Source organism: Xiphophorus hellerii, chromosome 16 (assembly GCF_003331165.1).
Source record: "Xiphophorus hellerii strain 12219 chromosome 16, Xiphophorus_hellerii-4.1, whole genome shotgun sequence".
Lineage (NCBI taxonomy): Eukaryota > Metazoa > Chordata > Actinopteri > Cyprinodontiformes > Poeciliidae > Xiphophorus > Xiphophorus hellerii.
This window is the reverse complement of record NC_045687.1, coordinates 6,161,975-6,183,882: the sequence shown is the minus strand read 5'-3', so window position 1 is coordinate 6,183,882 and position 21,908 is coordinate 6,161,975. Positions and strand designations below refer to the sequence as shown.

Here is a 21,908-nt window from a genome sequence, read left to right as displayed (position 1 = left end):
GTGGGGGGCATCTCATTCTGCTTTGGTCTTTTCACTGTTTACCAGATCGCAGATGCTCAGAGTTTACACTGTGACGGAAAAACAGTCGTTGTTTTTGTCTATTTTGAACTCACATTTCCAGTGAGCATACCTAAAAATATTCCTGACTTCTGTCTCCTGCGTCTCAGGCATGTCCGTATATGGTCACAGTGATCATTACTCGATTCATGTTTTATCGTAGGCCCCCTTCAGAACATTCCCACCCTCTCAGCCCTGGAGACACAAAACAGAGGACTGGAAGCTGTGTCTTCTCTGCTTCAGTGAGGTTTCACAGTTTTCCTGCAGCTCTAAGCTCAAAACCAGCTTGGTAAGGATCCCGACCCCGGAAGGCCTTTAAACCCTGACCTAAGCTAGTATTCATGGCTGGATTTTCTTTTCAGTCAAGCTGACAATAAGCCGTGTATTATTGCGCCTTCATGAGGAGGAAAGTTCTCTAGAGGTGTCATTTTCATCCCCAAAGCTGCCCTGAGGGACAGCCGCGTTTGGGTTCAGCTCCACTGCCTGACCTAATGTGGGTCTGCTGTTTGAAATCCCGCTCCAATGGTTTGTGGCGTACCACCTGCTGATTCTGCTGGTGTGCATGGACAGCCTGGAGCCCAGAACTAACCTAGATAGACAACATGTCCCATCCCATCCTCAGAAACTACAAATAGACACTGTAAGAACAATGCAAGTTATGTCTCAACCAGAACAAGCCAGTCAAGTCAAGTCTGGGAAGTTAGCACAATCCTAAAAACTCCACCTCATACAGAAGACAGCTGCACTAAGAGGATTTATTTCTTCTGAAAGAGATAGCCTGTGAAATAAAATGAAGCCTATGGGCGTGCACATATATGCGCATGCACTTGATGATAGCAAATTCCCTATTTGGATTATTTTTCTGCCTTCTCAGTACTGCTTGATGGTATTTTTTAATACCGATATCCTCTTTCCAGTCTGTTTGGGCTTCTAATTCCCTAAAAAGTCCCAACTTGACAGCTACCTCTTTGTGACAGAGAGCTCTGTGTATCTGAGTTGCAAGGAGCAATAGACGAAATTAAGGATGCATTGATTTTCTGAGCTCAGAGAGAAACGTTAATTTTAATTAATGTAATTATTGTGTCACTCCCTTTCACATCTTCCCGCTGAACTTGCAAAACTAATACTGTTTCCACTAGGATTAAAGTCTTACTGGAGATATTTTGCTAAATCTTTGCTTTTACTTTGAACTCACCCTGTATAACCTTGTTTCTCTCTCCCCGTCTCCTCATTTTGCAGAGTCTGTGAGCAAGTGAGAGAGGGACACTGTCTGCCCCACTGTCCAGTGACACCATGAGCTGGAGCTTCCTCACACGGCTGCTGGAGGAGATCCACAACCACTCCACCTTCGTGGGGAAGCTGTGGCTCACCGTGCTCATCGTCTTCCGCATTGTTCTCACTGCCGTTGGGGGAGAGTCCATCTACTACGACGAGCAGAGCAAGTTTGTGTGCAACTCGGGCCAGCCAGGCTGCGAGAACGTGTGCTACGACGCCTTTGCCCCATTATCTCATGTCCGTTTCTGGGTGTTCCAGATCATTTTGGTGGCGATGCCTTCTCTTATGTACATGGGGTATGCTGTCAATAAGATTGCACGATTGGATGAAGCAAAAGGAACCATTGGATCTGCTGGCATCAGAGCAGCAGGAGGGGGCTACACCCACAGAAAACCCAGGAAAATTTGCTTTGGAGCCCGCCAGCACAGAGGCATAGAGGAGACTGAGGAGGATCAAGAGGATGATCCTATGATCTATGAGGTGCCAGAGATTGAACCACCGAAAAGGCCTCGAGATCCACTGCAGCCAACACCTAGACCTAAAATCCGTCATGATGGGCGTAAGCGCATCCGAGATGAGGGGCTGATGCGGGTCTATGTTTTGCAGCTGGTGACTCGAACAGTGCTGGAGGCGAGCTTCCTTGCAGGCCAGTATTTGCTGTACGGTTTCCGTGTGAAGCCGATTTTTGTATGCTCGGGTAAACCTTGCCCCCACAGTGTCGACTGCTTTGTGTCGCGTCCTACGGAGAAAACCATTTTCCTCCGAATCATGTATGGTGTCACTGTCCTCTGCCTCTCTCTCAATGTCTGGGAAATGCTCCATTTGGGCATCGGTTCTATCTGTGACATTCTGCGGCGCCGGCGAAGCCCACCTCAGGACGATGAGTATCAACTGGGCTTGCTGGGCACTAATGCCGGTGGCGAGGGCTCTGTTGGAGGAACAGCTCCCGAGGCCAGTTCTGAGGGTGGGGTAGGTGGAGATGGTGCTGCAGATTATGTTGGGTATCCATTCTCATGGAACACCCCATCAGCTCCACCGGGGTACAACATTGTTGTAAAGCCAGAACAGATGCCGTACACGGACCTTAGCAATGCTAAGATGGCATGCAAGCAGAACAGGGCAAACATTGCCCAGGAGGAACAGCAGCAGTTTGGCAGCAATGAGGACAATTTCCCCACTGGAGGAGAAGCCCGTGTGGCTCTCAACAAAGACATGATCCAGCAAGCTCACGAGCAACTGGAAGCAGCCATCCAAGCCTACAGTCAGCAGCACCGGGCAGAGGAGCATCTAGGAGACAACCAGGATGACAAGCCGCAGAGCAACATCATCCAAGCCCAACCGCAGCCCCAGCTTCAACCTCAGAAAGAGCGCAAACACAGAGTGAAGCATGGCAAGGGGGGCAGCAGTGGAGGAGGTAGCAGCAGCAACAGCAGCAGCAGCAAATCAGGAGAGGGCAAGCCCTCAGTATGGATTTAAGCCCACGCACAGTGGCATGTTAGCATGTATATAATATTGAATGAATGGGGAGCTGTTGCAACTTATGTTGGATATTACACCACATATGCCTTATTGAATCCTGCAAGCTGGAGGCTAATGTTTTTTCTATAGATCTGGGTAAAAAAGTGTAATGTTGCAGCTGACAATTTGTTTAGTCAAACTCAAGGCCAAATCCAGTCTACCATAGCTTTTTATGTGGCTTTCTTGACTCCAAATTGCATAAATAAGTCCAGTTTTTCATAAAAATTTATCCAAAATCAGAAGAACCCCTCATTTGTTTGTGCTAATGGATAACTCTGAGTTTATTGCAAATTTTACACAAAAATGTTCAAAAACATTGGGTTCAAGTGATACTAACTCCCACCTGCAGGTGGCAGTATTTCTTACTTTTGAGGTTCCTGCCTCAGCTTTACTAGATATCACGTTATAATCCATAATTGATATGGCAAATAAGAAAAAGTCACATTTGACATCGTATAGTAAAAAATTCCTTGCAGATATTTTTAAATTAGCATCACAAAACCTGTAATTTTTATTGCAAAAAATAAAACATTCAAACAATCGTGAAATACCAGAGGAGCTGTTCAATGTGAAAAGACATAAAATATTATTTAAGTTTAACAAGTACTTTTGGAATGCAGAGACATATATTTTTTAATATTTGAACAGTTTGTTTTATCAAAACGTTCTGGCACAATCTGCCTTTTGAGGACATTCGTGATCTTGATATGGCCCAAAATGAAATTAAGTTTGACCCCCCTGAGCTTGAAGAATCACATCAACTATGTCTTGTTCCAGTCACTTCTGAAAAAAGTATATAGTCTTCCTGCTTCCCTTTTTGTAGGAAATCAAGCTTCATATAATCTTTGATCCTGAAAAGTTGAAATGAGATTGATCCTGGATTTTGGCTCATCCTGACAAAAAATGATGCACCATCACTATGTCTTGTTATGTACAATGTCTAGCAAACCAAAGCTTTGACTTAAGGTTATGATAATTAAGATAAATTATAAAAATGTACATAAATACGACATCACCTGAAGCAGTGACCGTTTACTACAATGAGAACATGACCTACCTAAAGGCTGTGACCTGTCACTTGACTTATTTTCCTCCATCCTCCGTAGTACCTTCTCATAGTGTTTTTTGCCCTACACTTTAATCCAACTGTGTTTGTTTCATGTGAAATTTTAATCAAAGTGCTAAACCAGCTGCTCCTCAGGTGCCACTGAGTACAGCTGGTGGATCTTACATCTCCTTAGAGTTGTTTTTATTTTTTACAAGATGCAGAAGCAATTCAGCTTTTATACCTTAAATCTTCAAGTTCCTAGTTGTATCCTTGGCTGTTTTTGGAGGAGACAGTGCTTCTCTGCTGCTCCATTTGCCTTGTAGCTGACTGCCCCCTGGTGGTGATTTTGTACTGGGCATTTACTCTCATTTCACTTATGAAGTAGATGCAAATACTACCTATATCCAGCAACACCTTAACCAGCTGTAGTGGTCCTTTTCTATTGACAAGACTTGTGTCACTTATGTCTTCCTAGTGCTTCATGTTCAGTGTTGGACGCACAAGTCTTCACGTCGTAATGGAAAGAGTTCAAAGCCATTACTTTAATATAGTGAGACCAAACACTGTCTCTGTGATGCAAGTGTCAGTGCCAAGATTTTACACTGGGCTGCTATGAAGCTTGGTTGTTTGTAGCTTTGGAATACGTTGGCCATGCTACTCCAGCCGTGGAACTACTTCTGTGTCAGACCAACCCTTTTTGTAAAGCTCCTTTTTTTAAAAGTACAATATGTGTATTGCTCTTTTGAACTGGGACTTGAAATGAAAAACTCCAAAATGGAGTCAATTTTAATGTTAAAGCCAGTGTTTTGTATGAAAACATTTTGCTTTTGGAATGAAGCTCTTTTTTTGTATGATTAAAGAAAAAAAAAAAATCAATGATTACCTTTGTGGATATTTATGGATATTGTGATTTAATTGCCTTCCAACTGTAAAAATGTGAAATATGACATAGTATATTTTTATAATATGTCAGCTGCAATGGCTGAAGGAAAAAAAAAGTCATTTTGTTTTCTTGTGTGGTGCAGTATCAGTATTTCATGTATTTAGCAACCCTCTGGACTGACTTTTAATAAACAGTGTTACTTCTTTTTCAACATTGTCCTGAAATCTGTAGAGTCTTTATTTTTGGTTCAGGGAGAACCCATACATGCATAAGGAGAATATGCTGCCCTCACGATGTGTCGCTCTTACAAAGCTAGCTAACACCTGAGTTGAAAATAATCCAGTCCTTGATAGTTTTCTTCTTTTATTTTCCAACTCTTTTCTGATTTGTTTTGTAAAACTGTAACAAAGCACAAAAGTATCAACCACAGTCAAAATACAGAAAACAACTATAGAAAACAAATGGCTCCCAATTATTACTAATTAGCTAACGATGTAGCTTTGTATTTTGGCTGGGGAACATAGAACGTTTTCTTATAAAATATTACACAATACTGAAGTAATAATTAATAAAATTAACTTACAGACAAATAGAGTCCAAGGAACAAATGTGTTTGAAGGACAGCCGATGACAACATGCGTAAAGCCGGACAAGTTCTGCTTGACTGATCAAATTAAATACGTGAATAATGTCCACTAGGTGTCAGTAAGGCTCTATCCACCTTATTCCTGTCAGGTTTTCTGGGAAACGATGATGGGTCTTACTTCCGGCGCCCACCGGAAGTAGCAGTATTTCACTGTAATTTGTACGGTTTTTTGCTAATCTATATTCATGATAGAAGTTACATCTCTCTTTTCGGTTATAATACAATATTTAGTAAAACTTGTTCACGGACACAACGTCTGCTATCAGAGAGCTGCTCAGTACAGAGGATCGTAATTGTGAGTTTAATCACGGGGAGCGACATCAACGCGATCATTGCGTTTTGTAAGGGAATGACAGTGAATTAACAGCGCTTCTAGCAGCTCGTTTCTGTGAAGAACTGACAATGATAAAGACGAGAAAAGCAAAGAAGCTGGTCAGAGATCTGAGCTGCCGTTCTGCGCCGACAGTGTAAAACACCAGAACTACATAACATTAGCTTGGTGTGATGGGAATTTTATTTTTTGTTTGTATTTAAAAAATAATAAAGTTCATAATCTGCGTTTATAATTATGTTTGGGCCAGGAACATTTTTTTTAAGACAAAATATTTGGGTTCATTTAGTTCAGGGGTGTCAAACTCCACAGATACAAAACACTGGAATGAAATGGCTTAGTTACCTCCTCCTTGTGTAGATAAGTTCTCCAGAACCTTGCTAATGATCTAATTATTCTATTCAGGTGTGGTGAAGCAGAGGCACATCTAAAAGTTGCAGGACACCGGCCCTTGAGGACTGGAGTTTGACACCTGTGATTTAGTTCATCACAACCAGGTTCTCCGTTGCTGAGTATCGCTGCAAATCAGCGGAGAAATAACTTCAGACCGTAATACGGAGAATCTCCCCATTGGACTTAATTTCTGGTCTTAATTTTTGGTCCATGGCCTATTAGGAATATTAAAACTGATAAAAACATTGACATGTTCAATACATATTTACCTTCATTGAAAAATCAAAAATCCTAACTTTAATTTCAGTAGACTTATTTAAAGGAGAAAACAGTCCGATTTTTTAACACTATCATTGTTAATCAGCAAACTTTTTTTAATAGAACTTGTTTATTATTTTACTTTTTCAAAAGGTTGGAGCATATATAGAGCGGTTCTTTGACTCTCCCAGTCCTGGGTTTTGATGCTCTCTTGAGCTTAAATTACAGAAAAAGGTTGATTCTGAGCAGGAGTGACGAACTATTGCCCTTAAAGGCAACTATTGGGCTCCCTAGCTTTATGCCTGTTGATGAAAAAATTTGCAGACACAGGTCCGATGTTAAAAAGTCACAATCTTTTTCCTGTAAGGTCCATCCACCCTTGTTAAAGTTTTCAGCCAAAGTATTTGCTGCAGTTTGAAGAAGGATACATAGGTTAAATTGACTGAAGGCAGCTGTTGACTCTTGGCTGTTTGATCCAGCTGCTCCCTGAAAAAGATAACTTCCTGTCAATGGAGAGGACTCTTCACAAAGTGAAGAACGGGCAAACTGGAGGGATGCCACGAGGGCATTCAAGGACTCCATCTGCTCAGTTCTGCATGGCTGGCAGCTCAGCCCCGCATCTACAAAACTATTCTAGGTTTTTTAGCCTAGACTCTGTTTGCATGAAGAAGTAGAGAAATCCTCACAGAGGATAAATCCCACAGCACACTTATGTTCGTATCTTGCTTAGCCTGTTTTTTATTTATTTTTGAGCGACTGTCGCTCTCACCTTCTTTTTGAATGAGTTTCTCACCGTCCTTTGGAACAATGTTTCCAAACTGTGTAGAGCCAATAGGAAATCACAAATAAATAATCTTTCTGCTTAAAGTGTGCTTCAAATGTCAATGAAATATCAAGTAAAGTATTCAAGGGATTTCTTTATTTCATACCGGAAAAATATTTTGAAAATAAATTTTTGTATCATTAAAATTTGTTTAGTGATATATAGGCAAAAATAGATTACATCTATGAAGTCTCCTTTTTTTACTCCTGCATGGAGTTTTGATATTAAAGTTTTGTTTGTTAGAAAATATCAATATGATATGACTTTTATTTTGGCATTCTTTTTTGTGTTAAACTTACGGAGAATTTCCTAATTGATGTGCTGAACAGAAACCAACTCTTTCCTGCAATTTCACTGCAATTTATTTGTGCCCACCAATAAATGATGCTTTTTCTGGGCCAAAATTATGTTTTTTTTATCTATATTTCTATCTTTTTAGGCAAAGAGAATATTTACTTTTCAGTTCATTTCATACACTCACTAGAGTCTTGACAATCAGATTCCTTTCAGTGAAGTTAATGTCATGTTAATGGAGCATTGACTTAGAAAACAAAGTGATGCCAATTTAATTTGTGTCAATCATGTCATGTTGTTTCCCACATCAATGGCAGATGAACTTCAACTTGTTATGAAAACATTAATATCCGTAAGGCTTTAAATTACATTAATGCATTGCAAGGTCAGATTACTTTTTGATGTTATGAACTGAACTAGCTTCTTTTAACCATCAACACATCAAAGTTTTCAGTTTGGTTCAGCAGCTCTTCTCATCAGTGATCTTACAACTAAGCTTGCTTAAAAATGTATGTCACGAAAAATAAAAATAGAAATGGAACTCACATTTTGTTTCTCTGAAATGGTAAAAGCTCAAAGAAACTCGCCACCGGGAATGACTAAAGTGCTAGGTCACTGGCACAAAAGAGTCTAAGCTGGCATCTCGTGATGGTGGGATGTATTCTTTAAAAAAAATAAACACAGTCCTCTAATGAATGGCCTAATTGGCAGAATGCATTGACCGTATGCTCATCGTGTTTTCAGGCCAGCTTCATAGTGTACTATTAAAAAAACAGGGTAATAAGAACAAAACTACCCAAGGTTTTTTGCTACTTTTTATAGACTATAAATGCATACTCCATGAGTTGTCTACATAGTTATTGTGGGATAAAACATGAGAGATCAGAAGCAATTTTAGAAAAAAAATCTACAAATTATTATTCACTGTTGGTACAGATTTCTTTATTGTTGGACACAGTATTGTGCTTTAAAAGTTCATTGATACTCCTAAAAACTTTTCAAGTATTTATGACATTACAAGCACAAACTAGTAATGCATTTCACCAGGACCTTATACAATAAACAAACATAAAGTGGTGTATAATTTTGATGTGAGAGAAAAATAGTACATGTATGAATGTATCAATTTGTTTTATTTTATGTTTGGTGAGCCTAAGGAAAAATTTCACTTTAATAAATCATAAAACTTTATCTTATCTCTTACAAGAAATGTTACAAATAAAAACGTTAGAACTGTGACTGTGAAATTTTTACAGCTTCTGATTGGATGGAGAGAATCTGTAAGCTCTCAAGACTTGTAAATACTTTTTAACTGGATTTGACTGGGCCGTTTTAACTCACAAATGTGCTTTGATCCAAACTGTTTCATTGCATCTCTGACTGTTTGTTTTGTCCTTTTGGTGGGTGAACCTTTAACAGCGAGGTGAAAATGGTCCCAGAGAGAATACAAAGGTTGCCCAACAAAATGTTCAAAATGCTTTTATATTGCACAGTACTTAAAGTTAAATACATTTCAAAACAGATAGGTCTTTATCTGGTTAACTGTTTATGTATTACCTTTTTAAACTGATGGACCAAACCACCCTACTTTAATAGGTAAAGTACTGAAACCTTAAGAATTTTTTCCAGGATATGCCTGTAATATCTACAGTATTTCTTTCTTATGTGTGTATGTTATTTCTTATTTTTTGTTCTTATATTTTTGTACCTTTGTGTGAACCTACATGCCTTCATTTGCTGCTTGCACACCTGGATTTCCCAAGTGATGTGACAGTAAAGGATATTTCTATTTCTATGTAAACATCTCCAGACCTTCCTCCCTGTCTGCTGCATTCATTTGGTCTTCATGATGCCAGTTGTTCCTTCTGAGGTTTTCACTGAACACCTGAGAAGAAATTACCTACACATGGAGACTATTTACTAATTAGATAAATACAAATACATGGACTTATTAGATTTTTATTAGGAAAACCATTTAAAAACCCCTTTCATAGTTACTAATTACTGAAAATCCCAACAGAACATTTAGATTTATAGATATAAAGCGACAAAATGTGAAAGAATCAAAGGGTGCAAACACTTTTGTAAGGAACTGTGTAAAATGTTAATCAAAAGTAAGAAAATGTGATCCTATGGAAAAATACTTTAATATATGCATCTATCCCACGACATTCCTTCTGATCTGTACCCTGGAGAACTTTACAAATATTTCACTTGCATAAAAAAAGCTAAATCCTGCATTAAATCTCAGTGACCTTGAACACTTAAAGGTTTCAGGATAATGATGAATGTGAAAAAGCATTCCTTCCATTTTCCTAGCAGAAACATTCAGATTCATAATAAATATTTAAGAATGTTCACTTCATATTTCCTCTTTCAGAATGCTTTTCACATTAATCTACAACTGACTCTCAGTGAGCCAGGCATCTATAACGTCAGGGTTTTTATTTTCATAACAGAAGTCAATGTTATGATATAAATTATTAACAGCAGTGGTCACAGTACTAATAGCATTCAAGAATTACTTCAGGATTACATGTTACAAATGAAAACATTTTGAACAGCAGCATTCACACAGTGCAAAATTCATAATGGTTCACATAATATGCAGTAGAATTTCCACCGATTTTGAATCATCTTCAATTTGTCTCCTATTTTCATTGTGTGCTAAGCTTACAGTAAGTATAAAAAGTACTTTTTTTTTACATCAACACAATTTAAAATTGTGTAAATCTAACATCAAGTGTAAAAGACTGCAAACTACAGATCCCACCATGCAAGTAATTATAAAAGAATAATAACACCCCTCCTCCAAAAAAAAGGGGAAGGGCCGTTTATGACATAATGATATACTGTAAATCATGAGGTATGAATTCAAGCATAGTCGGTAATTTGATCAACACTTCATAACGGAGGAAGCATGGGTCGGTTTCTAAGCTAGCTATTTCAAACTTTTGTTAATACCACCGTCTATGAGCCCCAATCATGTTCACAGACAAATTGGCTTGACCCGAACAAGTAGAGGCCATAAATAAATGACAAAAACATCTTGGAAAAACTATTTCAGTTGCTCTGTAAAATACTCCCAACCCTCACTTCCGACATCCGTCATGGCACCTCGAATGACTGAGTGACTAGTTGCAAAGGGTCAATAGGCACTTGCCCAGGGAAGCATTAAAAGGGAGAGGGTGGCATTCCAACAGACAGTTTGCACATCCTACTGACAACTTGTTTCTGGACTGCTTTGCATTTATCCCAGAACAAAATATAAATAATTTCCTCCATTTTGTTTTGTTTTGGGTGGCAGGAGGATTTGCTTGCCTAGGCCTCTGCTTAACGCAGAACCACACCTGCACACGCACACGCCAACACACCCTTACATACACACAGCACTATGCTTTTTATCCCTATTGGACTACTCTCCATTGGATTCACAGTCACCAAGGTGGAGCCTAAGTATACCCTCGCTGTGTAGCTGCAACAAGAGCTTAAACTCCTCCGGCATGGCGTGGAATCCGCTCCTTCCTGTCATGTCATCGTAATAATGGTTGGTCAGCTCCTTGAAGGTCTGTGGGTGAAGACCGAACGGCCAGAAGCCGTACAGGTCGACGGTGTCACACAGTTCCACCGCCATGCTTGTCACAATCATGCCAGAGCTGAGACGCACAGCCTCCCATCCTTGAGAGCGCCAGAACGTGTCAAGATCCTTTAAGTACTCTGGATGGAAGTAGATTGGTTGCATGGGGCTCCCAAAGTCTTGAATCGTGTGGAAAGCCCGCATGCAGAGAGCTACGTTTTTGACATAGGAAAACGCAGGAAGCAAAATCATGGAGCTTCCGTATTGGCACAGTTTCTCCATAAACTTCCGTCGACTTCCCAAAAGAGAGTCATACCTGCAAAAACAAAATTGATGTTAATAAAAACAAGCGAGATGATATTACTTAAGCTGAGAAAAATGTATACATTTTCTCACTTTTGTAAAAGTATGCTCGGGTTTGCTGACACGAGGTCCGTCTTGACCCCAACGTGTTTCTCGTGTCCATTTCTTAAAGGCGGAAGGTTGCACCTGAAAAACAGTAGCAGACATTTTTTTAAATTAAACAGGATTCTTAAATATTTTTAACTTCTGATACTTAGACAGCCTACTCACCTGATGACAAACTCAGCTGAATCAATATCTTTTCCACAGCTGCTGTTTGCCAGGATCCCAGCATTCCCAACAACAGCACAAGAGCTGTAGGTTTTATTTGCAAAAGGAGACTCCTGAAATTACCAACAAAATTATTAAAAAACACATGCTAAACATAGGATTTTTCATAGTTTTAATAATTAAAAGCACGCCAATAACTTATATTTAAATATATTTATAGGAATCAGTGATATATCTTGTTCCTTTGACTAATCCGCAAAAATAACTCTCAGAATTTAGGAAAACATTAATGGGTGGCACATTGATCTGAGTTGTTTTTATGCTCTTGTAAACAGTTTATAGTTTAAGGCAGATGTACATATATAGAAACAATTGTCTTTTTTAAATGATCCCATTCAAATTTATATCCCCATCACATAAATTTCTGCTTAAATCATTGAATTTTTGTTTTTTGAAGCATTTCTTACAGTGATTGTGCCAATGATTGAGTCATCAAGAATAGCTTTAATATTTTATTTATTTTTGCCACCTGTAGGAAAACCTCTCTGCACCTTCACTGATCAATAGCCGATCAATAACTAAAAGCTGTTTGAAACTGGCAGAAAAGATTTGGCCATTTTTTTATGGGAGTAACATACAGTTAGGGCCAGAAATATTTGGACAGTGACACAAATTTTGTTATTTTAGCTGTTTACAAAAACATGTTCAGAAATACAATTATATATATAATATGGGCTGAAAGTGCACACTCCCAGCTGCAATATGAGAGTTTCCACATCCAAATCGGAGAAAGGGTTTAGGAATCATAGCTCTGTAATGCATAGCCTCCTCTTTTTCAAGGGACCAAAAGTAATTGGACAATGGACTCTAAGGGCTGCAATTAACTCAGAAGGCGTCTCCCTCGTTAACCTGTAATCAATTAAGTAGTTAAAAGGTCTGGGGTTGATTCCAGGTGTGTGGTTTTGCATTTGGAAGCTGTTGCTGTGACCAGACAACATGCGGTCAAAGGAACTCTCAATTGAGGTGAAGCAGAACATCCTGAGGCTGAAAAAAAAGAAAAAATCCATCAGAGAGATAGCAGACATGCTTGGAGTAGCAAAATCAACATTCGGGTACATTCTGAGAAAAAAGGAATTCACTGGTGAGCTTGGGAACTCAAAAAGGCCTGGGCGTCCACGGAAGACAACGGTGGTGGATGATCGCCGCATACTTTCTTTGGTGAAGAAGAACCCGTTCACAACATCAACTGAAGTCCAGAACACTCTCAGGGAAGTAGGTGTATCTGTCTCTAAGTCAACAGTAAAGAGAAGACTCCATGAAAGTAAATACAAAGGGTTCACATCTAGATGCAAACCATTCATCAATTCCAAAAATAGACAGGCCAGAGTTAAATTTGCCGAAAAACACCTCAAGAAGCCAGCCCAGTTCTGGAAAAGTATTCTATGGACAGATGAGACAAAGATCAACCTGTACCAGAATGATGGGAAGAAAAAAGTTTGGAGAAGAAAGGGAACGGCACATGATCCAAAGCACACCACATCCTCTGTAAAACATGGTGGAGGCAACGTGATGGCATGGGCATGCATGGCTTTCAATGGCACTGGGTCACTTGTGTTTATTGATGACATAACAGCAGACAAGAGTAGCCGGATGAATTCTGAAGTGTACCGGGATATACTTTCAGCCCAGATTCAGCCAAATGCTGCAAAGTTGATCGGACGGCGCTTCACAGTACAGATGGACAATGACCCCAAGCATACAGCCAAAGCTACCCAGGAGTTCATGAGTGCAAAAAAGTGGAACATTCTGCAATGGCCAAGTCAATCACCAGATCTTAACCCAATTGAGCATGCATTTCACTTGCTCAAATCCAGACTTCGGACGGAAAGACCCACAAACAAGCAAGACCTGAAGGCTGCGGCTGTAAAGGCCTGGCAAAGCATTAAGAAGGAGGAAACCCAGCGTTTGGTGATGTCCATGGGTTCCAGACTTAAGGCAGTGATTGCCTCCAAAGGATTCGCAACAAAATATTGAAAAAAAACTATTTTGTTTGGGTTATGTTTATTTGTCCAATTACTTTTGAGCTCCTAAAATGTGGAGTGTTTGTAAAGAAATGTGTACAATTCCTACATTTTCTATCAGATATTTTTGTTCAACCCTTTAAATCAGGGGTGTCAAACTCCAGTCCTCAAGGGCCGCTGTCCTGCAACTTTTAGATGTGCCTCTGCTGCACCACACCTGAATAGAATAATTAGGTCATTAAGGCTCTGGAGAACTGATCTACACAAGGTGGAGGTAATTAAGCCATTTCATTCCAGCGGTTTGTACCTGTGGCACATCTAAAAACCACAGGACAGCGGCCCTTGAGGACTGGAGTTTGACACCTGTGCTTTAAATTAAACGTTACAATCTGCACTTGAATTCTGTTGTAGAGGTTTCATTTCAAATTCAATGCGGTGGCATGCAGAGCCCAACTCGCGAAAATTGTGTTACTGTCCAAATATTTCTGGCCCTAACTGTACATAAGTTCTGCTGCAAATCACACAGATGTATTTTCCTTCAAATAAATTAAGAATTATTGCCAAAAAGGATTGTAAGAAACCAAAAAAAGACAATTAAAAAAACAAAAATATCTTTACGGGTTAAGTGCGTTTGAAAGTGAACGACCATGTTAGCCAGTCTCATATCTAAAATAAATAACTGATAAATCGGTAACAAACAAAAATGTAACTGGAAACATGCAAAACATAAAACAACTTACCTTCAAAAATGTGTCAAAATGCTCCGATTTCACCTCAAAAACCCTCTTTTTATCTCCATCTGTAGCAAGTATTGCTCCCACCAGAGTGTTCTTCTGAGTAATGATGGCCTTTTCATAACCTCTGACCTTTAAGTTCAGCTTAACTCTGGAAAAACACAAGGACTTTTATTTACTCAGCAGTTAGCAGAGGAACAGAACTTTAAGGTCTGATAGTACAATAGCTTTTAAAGCATGCTCTTTCTATTAAAGGAAGAAGTTAAGTCTTCTTTCCAATTCTTGGCATGAAATAACATATCAGTAATCCCTCAATAAAGACTTAATTTCGAAAAGTCAGTCAGTGTGATAAAAACGATAACTCCATTAAATCCAAGAGTCAATACATGAAGTAGAGCAAAGTAAACAAATTTCTTTGAAAGCAAGGCGGGGCAATGAAAGGATGACATGCCTGATAAAATCTTTTCTGGAAACAGTTTGTGTCAGGACCTGTGTTTTCTGTGTATTTAATTTCGAGTTTTTTGTGTCCTTGAGTCTCTTCGTTGTCCTGTCCTCCCCTTGATTGTTCCCAGGTGTGTCTCGTTCTGTGATTACCAGCTGTGTATTTAACTCCACCTGTGTTCCTTGTTCCTCGTCGGGTCCTTGTCAATGTCTTGTCAATGTGTCCATGTGCGTGCTGCCGGTTGCTTGAACTGTGCTTTTCTTCATTAAAATCAACTATCCATCCTACCTGGGTCTACAGTGTCTGCCTCACCACCCCTCACCGCACCGTTCATGACAGTTTGAAAAGTTTTGGAATGCTGTTTAGCGTTCAGGCAGCAAGCTGATGGGAACGAGATTAAAAATAAGCTACAATTGATTTTGAAAGTGATATCTGTACCTTAATTCTTCGTGTTTTTCCTCCTGTCTCTTCCAGGGTTCGGAGTAAGGCTTTAGCATTTCGGTTATTTTCTCCCTGGATTTGCAAAAGCAGAAACACAAAAAGACCAGGAAACTGTGAAGTACTGACATGGTTCTGTTACGGCAAAAGCAAGGATTTCACTACAGCTGTGATTCTCAAAGGTTCCCTGAGGTTTGTCTTTTTTATTTTTGTTTTTATTTTCACAAGTGTTGCAACCCAAACTTGTTTCTGCTTTACAGGAATAAGGAGACACTACTAGTGTCTCCATGGAAATGAGACACAAGGACCGAAACGACGAAGACATTTTAAACTTCTTGCACATAATTTGATATTACCTGGCAGACGTTTTTTATTTTTACAAACATAATTTAATTCTAAAGACATTTTTGTGTGTGTCTGATATTTAGATTGGACAGAGAATAAAGCGACAGACAAGGAAGTAATACAAAATATTGTCTTTTATAAGTATTTCTTGAGTTTTATTTAAAGAAATATACTTACTGACACAGCACTTCTAGAAAAACAACTTTTTTTTAAAACTAAATTAAGCATTTTGCTGAGTTTTGTTGAGGCAGGAGGGATCATAAATGTTTTTTCCTCTAAGTGGGTGACTCTACCTAAAACCTTTGAGAATCACTGACCTAAAGGAAAAACTGACACTCTGTTCTCACCTGCAGTCTTTACAGGGTTTACGTTGGTTGGCAGCTTGCTTCTTATCAGGTATTTTCTCAGACTTGTCTTTGCTGGGAGGAAATAAAGTGTCAAAATCTGTAAACTTGATTCATTGCTGCTGGTCTCTTATTTTGATGCACATTCATGCAATAATAACATATATATCCAAAAATGAATTGTCTATAAACTGGAGTACTTAACTTTTATTAAAAATACATCTTTGCTTATTATTTTTTTAAAATTATGACACTGTTCTCACCTGCAGTCTTTACATGGCTTAGCAGCTTGTTTCTTGTCATCCGTTTTTTCAGGTTCTTTTTTGATGGGCTCACTGGAGAAAAAATGGGTCAAGATCTGTAAACTTACATGAAAAAAATCTTCTTTTATTTACATTTGGATTCAGGCATCCAGACCTAACAAATCCTTTTTTTATTCAGCGGCCAGGTTTTATTTAACTTATATTTTCTCTATGTATTTAATACATAGACTCAAAGAAAAAAAAATGGCAGTATCATGTGCAAACCTTAAAAGCAATCATACGTACCGTGAACAGAAAGGGGTTTTAGGACACAACCAAAACAAATGTCATTGCTACATTAGGGTTAGGGTAAGGTCTATCATGTGATTGTTTTCAGAATGTAGCTGAAATTTAGCAAGAGCAGTTTGACATACAGGTTATGGGCCATGAGGTGAAAAAACTGAATTTTGTAGGTGCAGTACATTGTTGGACTTCTTACAACAGACAGGCACCAGGGATGACATGGCTGAAACACGTCTGGTAGCATTTTAGCTTTGAAAAAACATAGCTTTTGGGTCCTACCAAACCATTACAGCTGTTTTCTCAAGGTAATCATCTGCATTGTCCCTTTGACATCTGAAGAAACTTGATGCAGGGTGAAGAGTTTAATGATTCAAAGCGTGGGTAGAAGTTATTCCAGAATGCCTTTCCGTGAGACTCGGTGGGGAGGATTAGAGTTGAAATGCTTTCGTTTCTCCTGCAAATGAGTTATTATTGCCTTTATGATGGCAATGCATCAAATGGCACAAAACTTTATTTTTTAATTTACTGAATGTATTTCAGACATAAAAACTCAGCTGACTCTGAACAGTGGTTATTTAGAAAACTACAGTTTGTGCGAAAACTCCATCACAGCATTTGGAGCAATTTTAGCACAGTAATGCTCAAACCAGGAGCCGATTTGGACAAAATCAGATTTGGCTAATATTCTCTAAATTGACTCTATGTCTTAGTTTGTTTATTTGTTTAGCTGCAACTAAACAATTTTCTCTTTGTCAGTAAGAATGGGGTGATATGACATTATTTTTGCTAAAAGATAAAGAACAGGTACAGGAGAATCACAGAAAAATCTGAATTAACCCTTTGATTATATGTTTTGATGCATAAATGGGGACAATCTCAGATGGATTAAAAATTGTATCTCTATCTAACAACTTGCTGCACTTTTTTGTTTGTTTCATGATTTTTATCCACTGGGAAAATGGATATCAGTCACGATCAGTGACTGATAACATAATGCAGAGCAAGGCAACAAAATCAATACCGCTTCCATTATTTTTTTACAGACCATACAGATTAGATTTAATTCAAACAACAGCAACAGATGTTTAATTTATTTCATGTTGGTATAATTCATCAACTTTGTTTTAAAGGAATTTTTTTCAGTTACAATTTTAGAGTTTTGTAAAATTTCCTATTAGCTTTTCCGAAATATTGCCGAACTTCATTCCAAGCTAACCCATCCCTGACGCTGAAAAACCGGTCCATAGGCATATTTCTCATTTGGACCTTTACCGCAAATTCTGCAGAAACTTAATTGCAGGAGGAAACACGCTCATATAACACCCACATGTTTTGCTTGTTCACCATAACAGAGGACTGCATAGAATAATCTTCCTTCCCATCTACCGTATGAATCTGGAAAAATCCCTCCCAAAATTAAAGAAGCTGCTCATCATGGCATATTTTCAGCATGTTTGGTTTCCTCCGCACAATCAAAACGGCTCAGTTCATTGTAGGAGCACCTGGCTTTTGTTTTATCTTTTGTGGTACAAGTAATACATAAAATGCATCATTGTATTATTATATGGGGATTTTTTTTTTTTTGCTGTCTGATAACAAAAAAACAGACACATGTCATTGCTATTTGCTTTGTGTTGACGAAACTGATATGCTTTTGTTTTTTATACAAACTTCTTCACTCTGGTTCTTTGTATTTAGCATCTAAATAATTACACTGTGTGTACTGTCTTTTTTTAATTCTAAAGTATTTATGAATTTAGGTGACAGCTGAGCTTTCACAATGTAGAGTTGCCCAAGACAGCAAGACCAGATGGACGAAACTTTCCGCTGCAGGACATATCATCCATTAAGAGTCTCAGCAACAGGAAGAATGCACCAAAGGTTTGTAAATATCTGTATATTTTGTTCCATAGAATGTGTAATTATGAGGTGTGTGTGACTGGAATGATGCAGGACGGTTGATGGACAGGTTTGGGTCCTGTCCATCAACAACAAACAAGTAACCCTGGTGAGTTTTGAAAGCGCTTATTGCATTTGATAAGATCACATTTTGATTTAGGAAGCTTTAGTTTTGTAAGAAAGAATTGAATTTATACCTCAATGGTTTATTGTCAGGTTCTTCCGTTTGTGAGACTTGAGAGCAGAAATCTATGAACTGATTCGAACTCTCCCTGAAACACAAGAGCAGATCCAGAAATGAGCGTCACTGATGTAGACTGATTTAATAACTGAATGACGAAAGAAACGACAAGAAAAGCAGCGACTGCTCATTCGTACCTGCGGAGGCTACATGAATCGGTGCTTTGCAGTAGATTGCGACGAGGTTTCTCGTATCTGTGGCGAGAGAAAAACAGGGTGTTGAGAAGAAATTATATTTTTATATATTTGATATAATATCAAATTATATTTGATATTATTTGATATATTTGATATTTTATAAATATAAAAATAATAATATTTTTATATTTTACACTTATGCACTTATGCAATGCATAAGTTTATGCATTGCATAAACTTATATCACTAACACGTGTGGGTCACATGTGAATCATCCTTTGGTGTTACAGGAACTATGAGACATTCTGTAATATCTTTCATCTGATGCACTATAAAAACTTTATACGCTGCAGAGTATCTTTATAGAATCCATCCAGCCTTTATAAGTGATTCTCATCCTCAAATCTGCTTCAGAAGTTGCAAACATCAAATTCTACCAGGATAAAACACTGAAGAATTTTAGGGCGTTCTGCATATTCCAGAACAGTCATTCACTTTATAAAGGGAATGATGCAATAAATGCTTCTTGTACTAAAACTCCCATTCTTTTTTTTGTTATTAAAGTTTTTATTATTTTAGAACACACATGTATACAACCTCTCCCAACCCTGCCACCCCCCCAAAAAAATAAAAAAACACAAATAGAACAGAGCAAAACAAAACACAACCACCAGGTCAGTGCATATCTAATCAATAGAAGTTTCACTAAAAAATAAAAAATTGGCATATACAAATATCCTCGATGTTAGCAGAAACAACCACAGTAAACAGAAGTAATCACTTGTCAGTACTTTCCAACACAGCAGTTCATCACAGGAATTTACTCATCCCAATATTGCAGGAGAGAAAACCGTTCCAGGATTTCGTGAAGTTTTCTATGTCATTATTTAGCTTAGCCAGCATTTGTTCATATGACACTATTTCCAACATCAACTCCAACCAGTTTTTAATATTCAGAACAGTTGCAGATTTCCATAGTCTGAGGATTGTTCTGGCAGCCGTGACCATCCCCACCTGCACCACGGTGCTTTGGTGTTTTGACATATTAGGCATCACTATTTGATCTCCCAATAAGCAAAGTCTTGGTGACATGGGTATCCCCACACCTATCCACTTTCCAATGTGTTGTACTACTTCTTTCCAGAATGGGGAGATGCTTTTACATTCCCACATCGCATGTATAAAAGTTCCTGGTTCCGTTTTGCATTTCCAGCATAGGTTATTGGCGAGCAGGCCCATTCTATGGAGCCTGGATGGGGTGAAATAAAATCTATGTACTATCTTATAGTGCGTAAATTTCCTTCTCGATTCTTTAATATATTTCCCATTATTTGAAGGTACTTTCAACCATTCTTCATCACCAAAAATGCAGCCAAGGTCCCTCTGCCAGACAATCCCCAGACTTTTACATATATCCTTTTGCATGCCGTTAAATAATTTATAAAATGTGGATGCCTTATATTTGATTTTACTTGAGCCCATAAATTCCTGTATTGGATTATCCGTATTTGTGAAATTGTCTTTAATAATTCAGTCTCTAATTTGTAGATATCTCCAGAAACTTTCTTTTTTTAAGTTATATTTCAGCATGAGATCTGAAAAAGACATAAAACCCCCATCTGTATACAAATCATCCACAGTGCGTATTCCCTTCACAACCATTGTTCCCAGTAAACAGTTTTCCTTCCAATACAGATGGATGGATTAAACCACAATGAAGAGTACAACTGTTTAAAATGCGACATCCTACATATTTTATGCATCTCCTTCCATACTAATTTAGAATTTGCCAATACTGGATTTGTGGGAAGAGGATGTCTATTATGCATTTTACCGTGAGAAAGGACATCTATTGTTCTAAAAGGATTCACTAATTCTTCTTCAATATTCATCCAACTCAGCTTTGTTTCTCCCTTTACAAAATATTTGAACTACTTAGACATTTCAAAGGCGAGATTATATAGCCTTACATTAGGGAGAGCCATGCCCCCTATGTCCCTTGCACACCACATTTTCCTAATGCTAATTCTGGGTTTCTTCTTGTCCCAAAGAAAGTCCTTAACATAAGTCTCGTATTGTTTGTATACCTGTGATGGGATGTTAACAGGCACTATCATGGTCACATAATTAAACAATGGGGCTATCACCATTTTTATTACATTCACCTTTCCCCATAAAGAGAGCTTCAATTTTGCAATTCATCGTTCTGCTGATGTTTGAGTTTGTTTTGTTTGTGGGGGAAAGGAGCTTAACAGGTTACTGATTAAGTTAGTTTTTTATCTTTAGTTTTTACTGTGAAAGAGTTTCAGGTTGTGCATTATTTTGTGACTCAATTGTAAAAAAAAAAAACCCCAAAAAAAGCTACTAAAGAACGTTTGGCTAATCATAAGAAATAAAGCACTAGAATACATTTCCAGTTTTACTATTTTTCATTGAAACAGAAAAAAAAGTTTAAGTCAAATAGTGTCAAATGCTTTTGCAGACTCTGCAGGAAAATGTTGTGCTTTTTTAATTATTATTTTAGTATAGCAGAAAACATATATCTAAAGAAATTAATTACTTCAGCAAACCAACATCATGCCGCTCTTCTCTAGTAAGATTTTGTCTCATATCACCAAACAAACTCAGACATTTTTAAATCTTGTTTGCATCATTCGAGCAGAACTTACTTGTTGTCGAATGTATTCCAGTAGAAAAGGGTCGTCAGGCTCCCCAAAATGAGAAGATTCAAATACAGTAAGAGCTGTCCCTTCATCTTTTCCTCCTCAGGCTAACCTCACTTATCACGTTTTGCTGTTTTTCTGTTTACAACCTTTAATCATTATCCACTGTTGTTAATTCCTGCTATCTGAGTCCATCTCATGCTCCAAGAATTGCCCTTTTATGTCTCCCCTTCCTACATGTTAAACATTGCTTTTTACCACTTAAAACAATAAAACCGTTGCCACTCCCAATGGCTGTTGCCACTCCCCAAAAAATAAAACAGCATTTTCTGTAGCTGTTCTATCAGCTTTGTAAAAGCGTCTTCTTGAATTATGAACATCTGTTGAGATATTGATTGTATTTTAGTGTCTTTTCTGAATTTG

General features: G+C 38.2%; 2 protein-coding genes across 3 annotated transcripts in view; one reads left to right on the top strand and one right to left on the bottom strand.

The window, feature by feature from the left end:
- The window catches only part of gjc1 (gap junction protein gamma 1), a 46,218-nt gene extending 41,221 nt beyond the window's left edge, over nt 1-4,997 (top strand). For both annotated transcript variants that reach the window (XM_032588075.1, XM_032588076.1), the window contains exon 2: nt 1,297-4,997. In XM_032588075.1, coding sequence (XP_032443966.1) covers nt 1,351-2,808 — 1,458 coding nt within the window. In that variant the 5' untranslated portion in view covers nt 1,297-1,350 and the 3' untranslated portion in view covers nt 2,809-4,997. The remainder of the gene's footprint in view (nt 1-1,296) is intronic.
- Nucleotides 4,998-8,611: 3,614 nt separating this feature from the next.
- LOC116735910 (alpha-2,8-sialyltransferase 8F-like) lies at nt 8,612-21,854 on the bottom strand. The gene is made up of 10 exons (XM_032588077.1): nt 21,492-21,854; nt 18,823-18,879; nt 18,642-18,716; nt 16,264-16,335; nt 16,004-16,075; nt 15,312-15,386; nt 14,438-14,582; nt 11,677-11,789; nt 11,500-11,592; nt 8,612-11,419 (listed from the first exon to the last, which is right to left on the bottom strand). The coding sequence occupies exons 1-10, from the start codon at nt 21,575-21,577 to the stop codon at nt 10,942-10,944; spliced, it is 1,266 nt and encodes a 421-aa protein (XP_032443968.1). The 5' UTR covers nt 21,578-21,854; the 3' UTR covers nt 8,612-10,941.
- Nucleotides 21,855-21,908: the final 54 nt, after the last annotated feature.

Coding starts and splice junctions, on each gene's coding strand:
- LOC116735910 (XM_032588077.1), bottom strand. CDS start 21,577: ATGAAGGGACAGCTCTTACTGTATTTGAATCTTCTCATTTTGGGGAGC. Junction 16,336..18,641: donor CCTGACAATAAACCATTGAG/GTATAAATTCAA, acceptor TTTTTTCTCCAG/TGAGCCCATCAAAAAAGAAC. Junction 14,583..15,311: donor GAAAAACACGAAGAATTAAG/GTACAGATATCA, acceptor GTGTTTTTCCAG/AGTTAAGCTGAACTTAAAGG.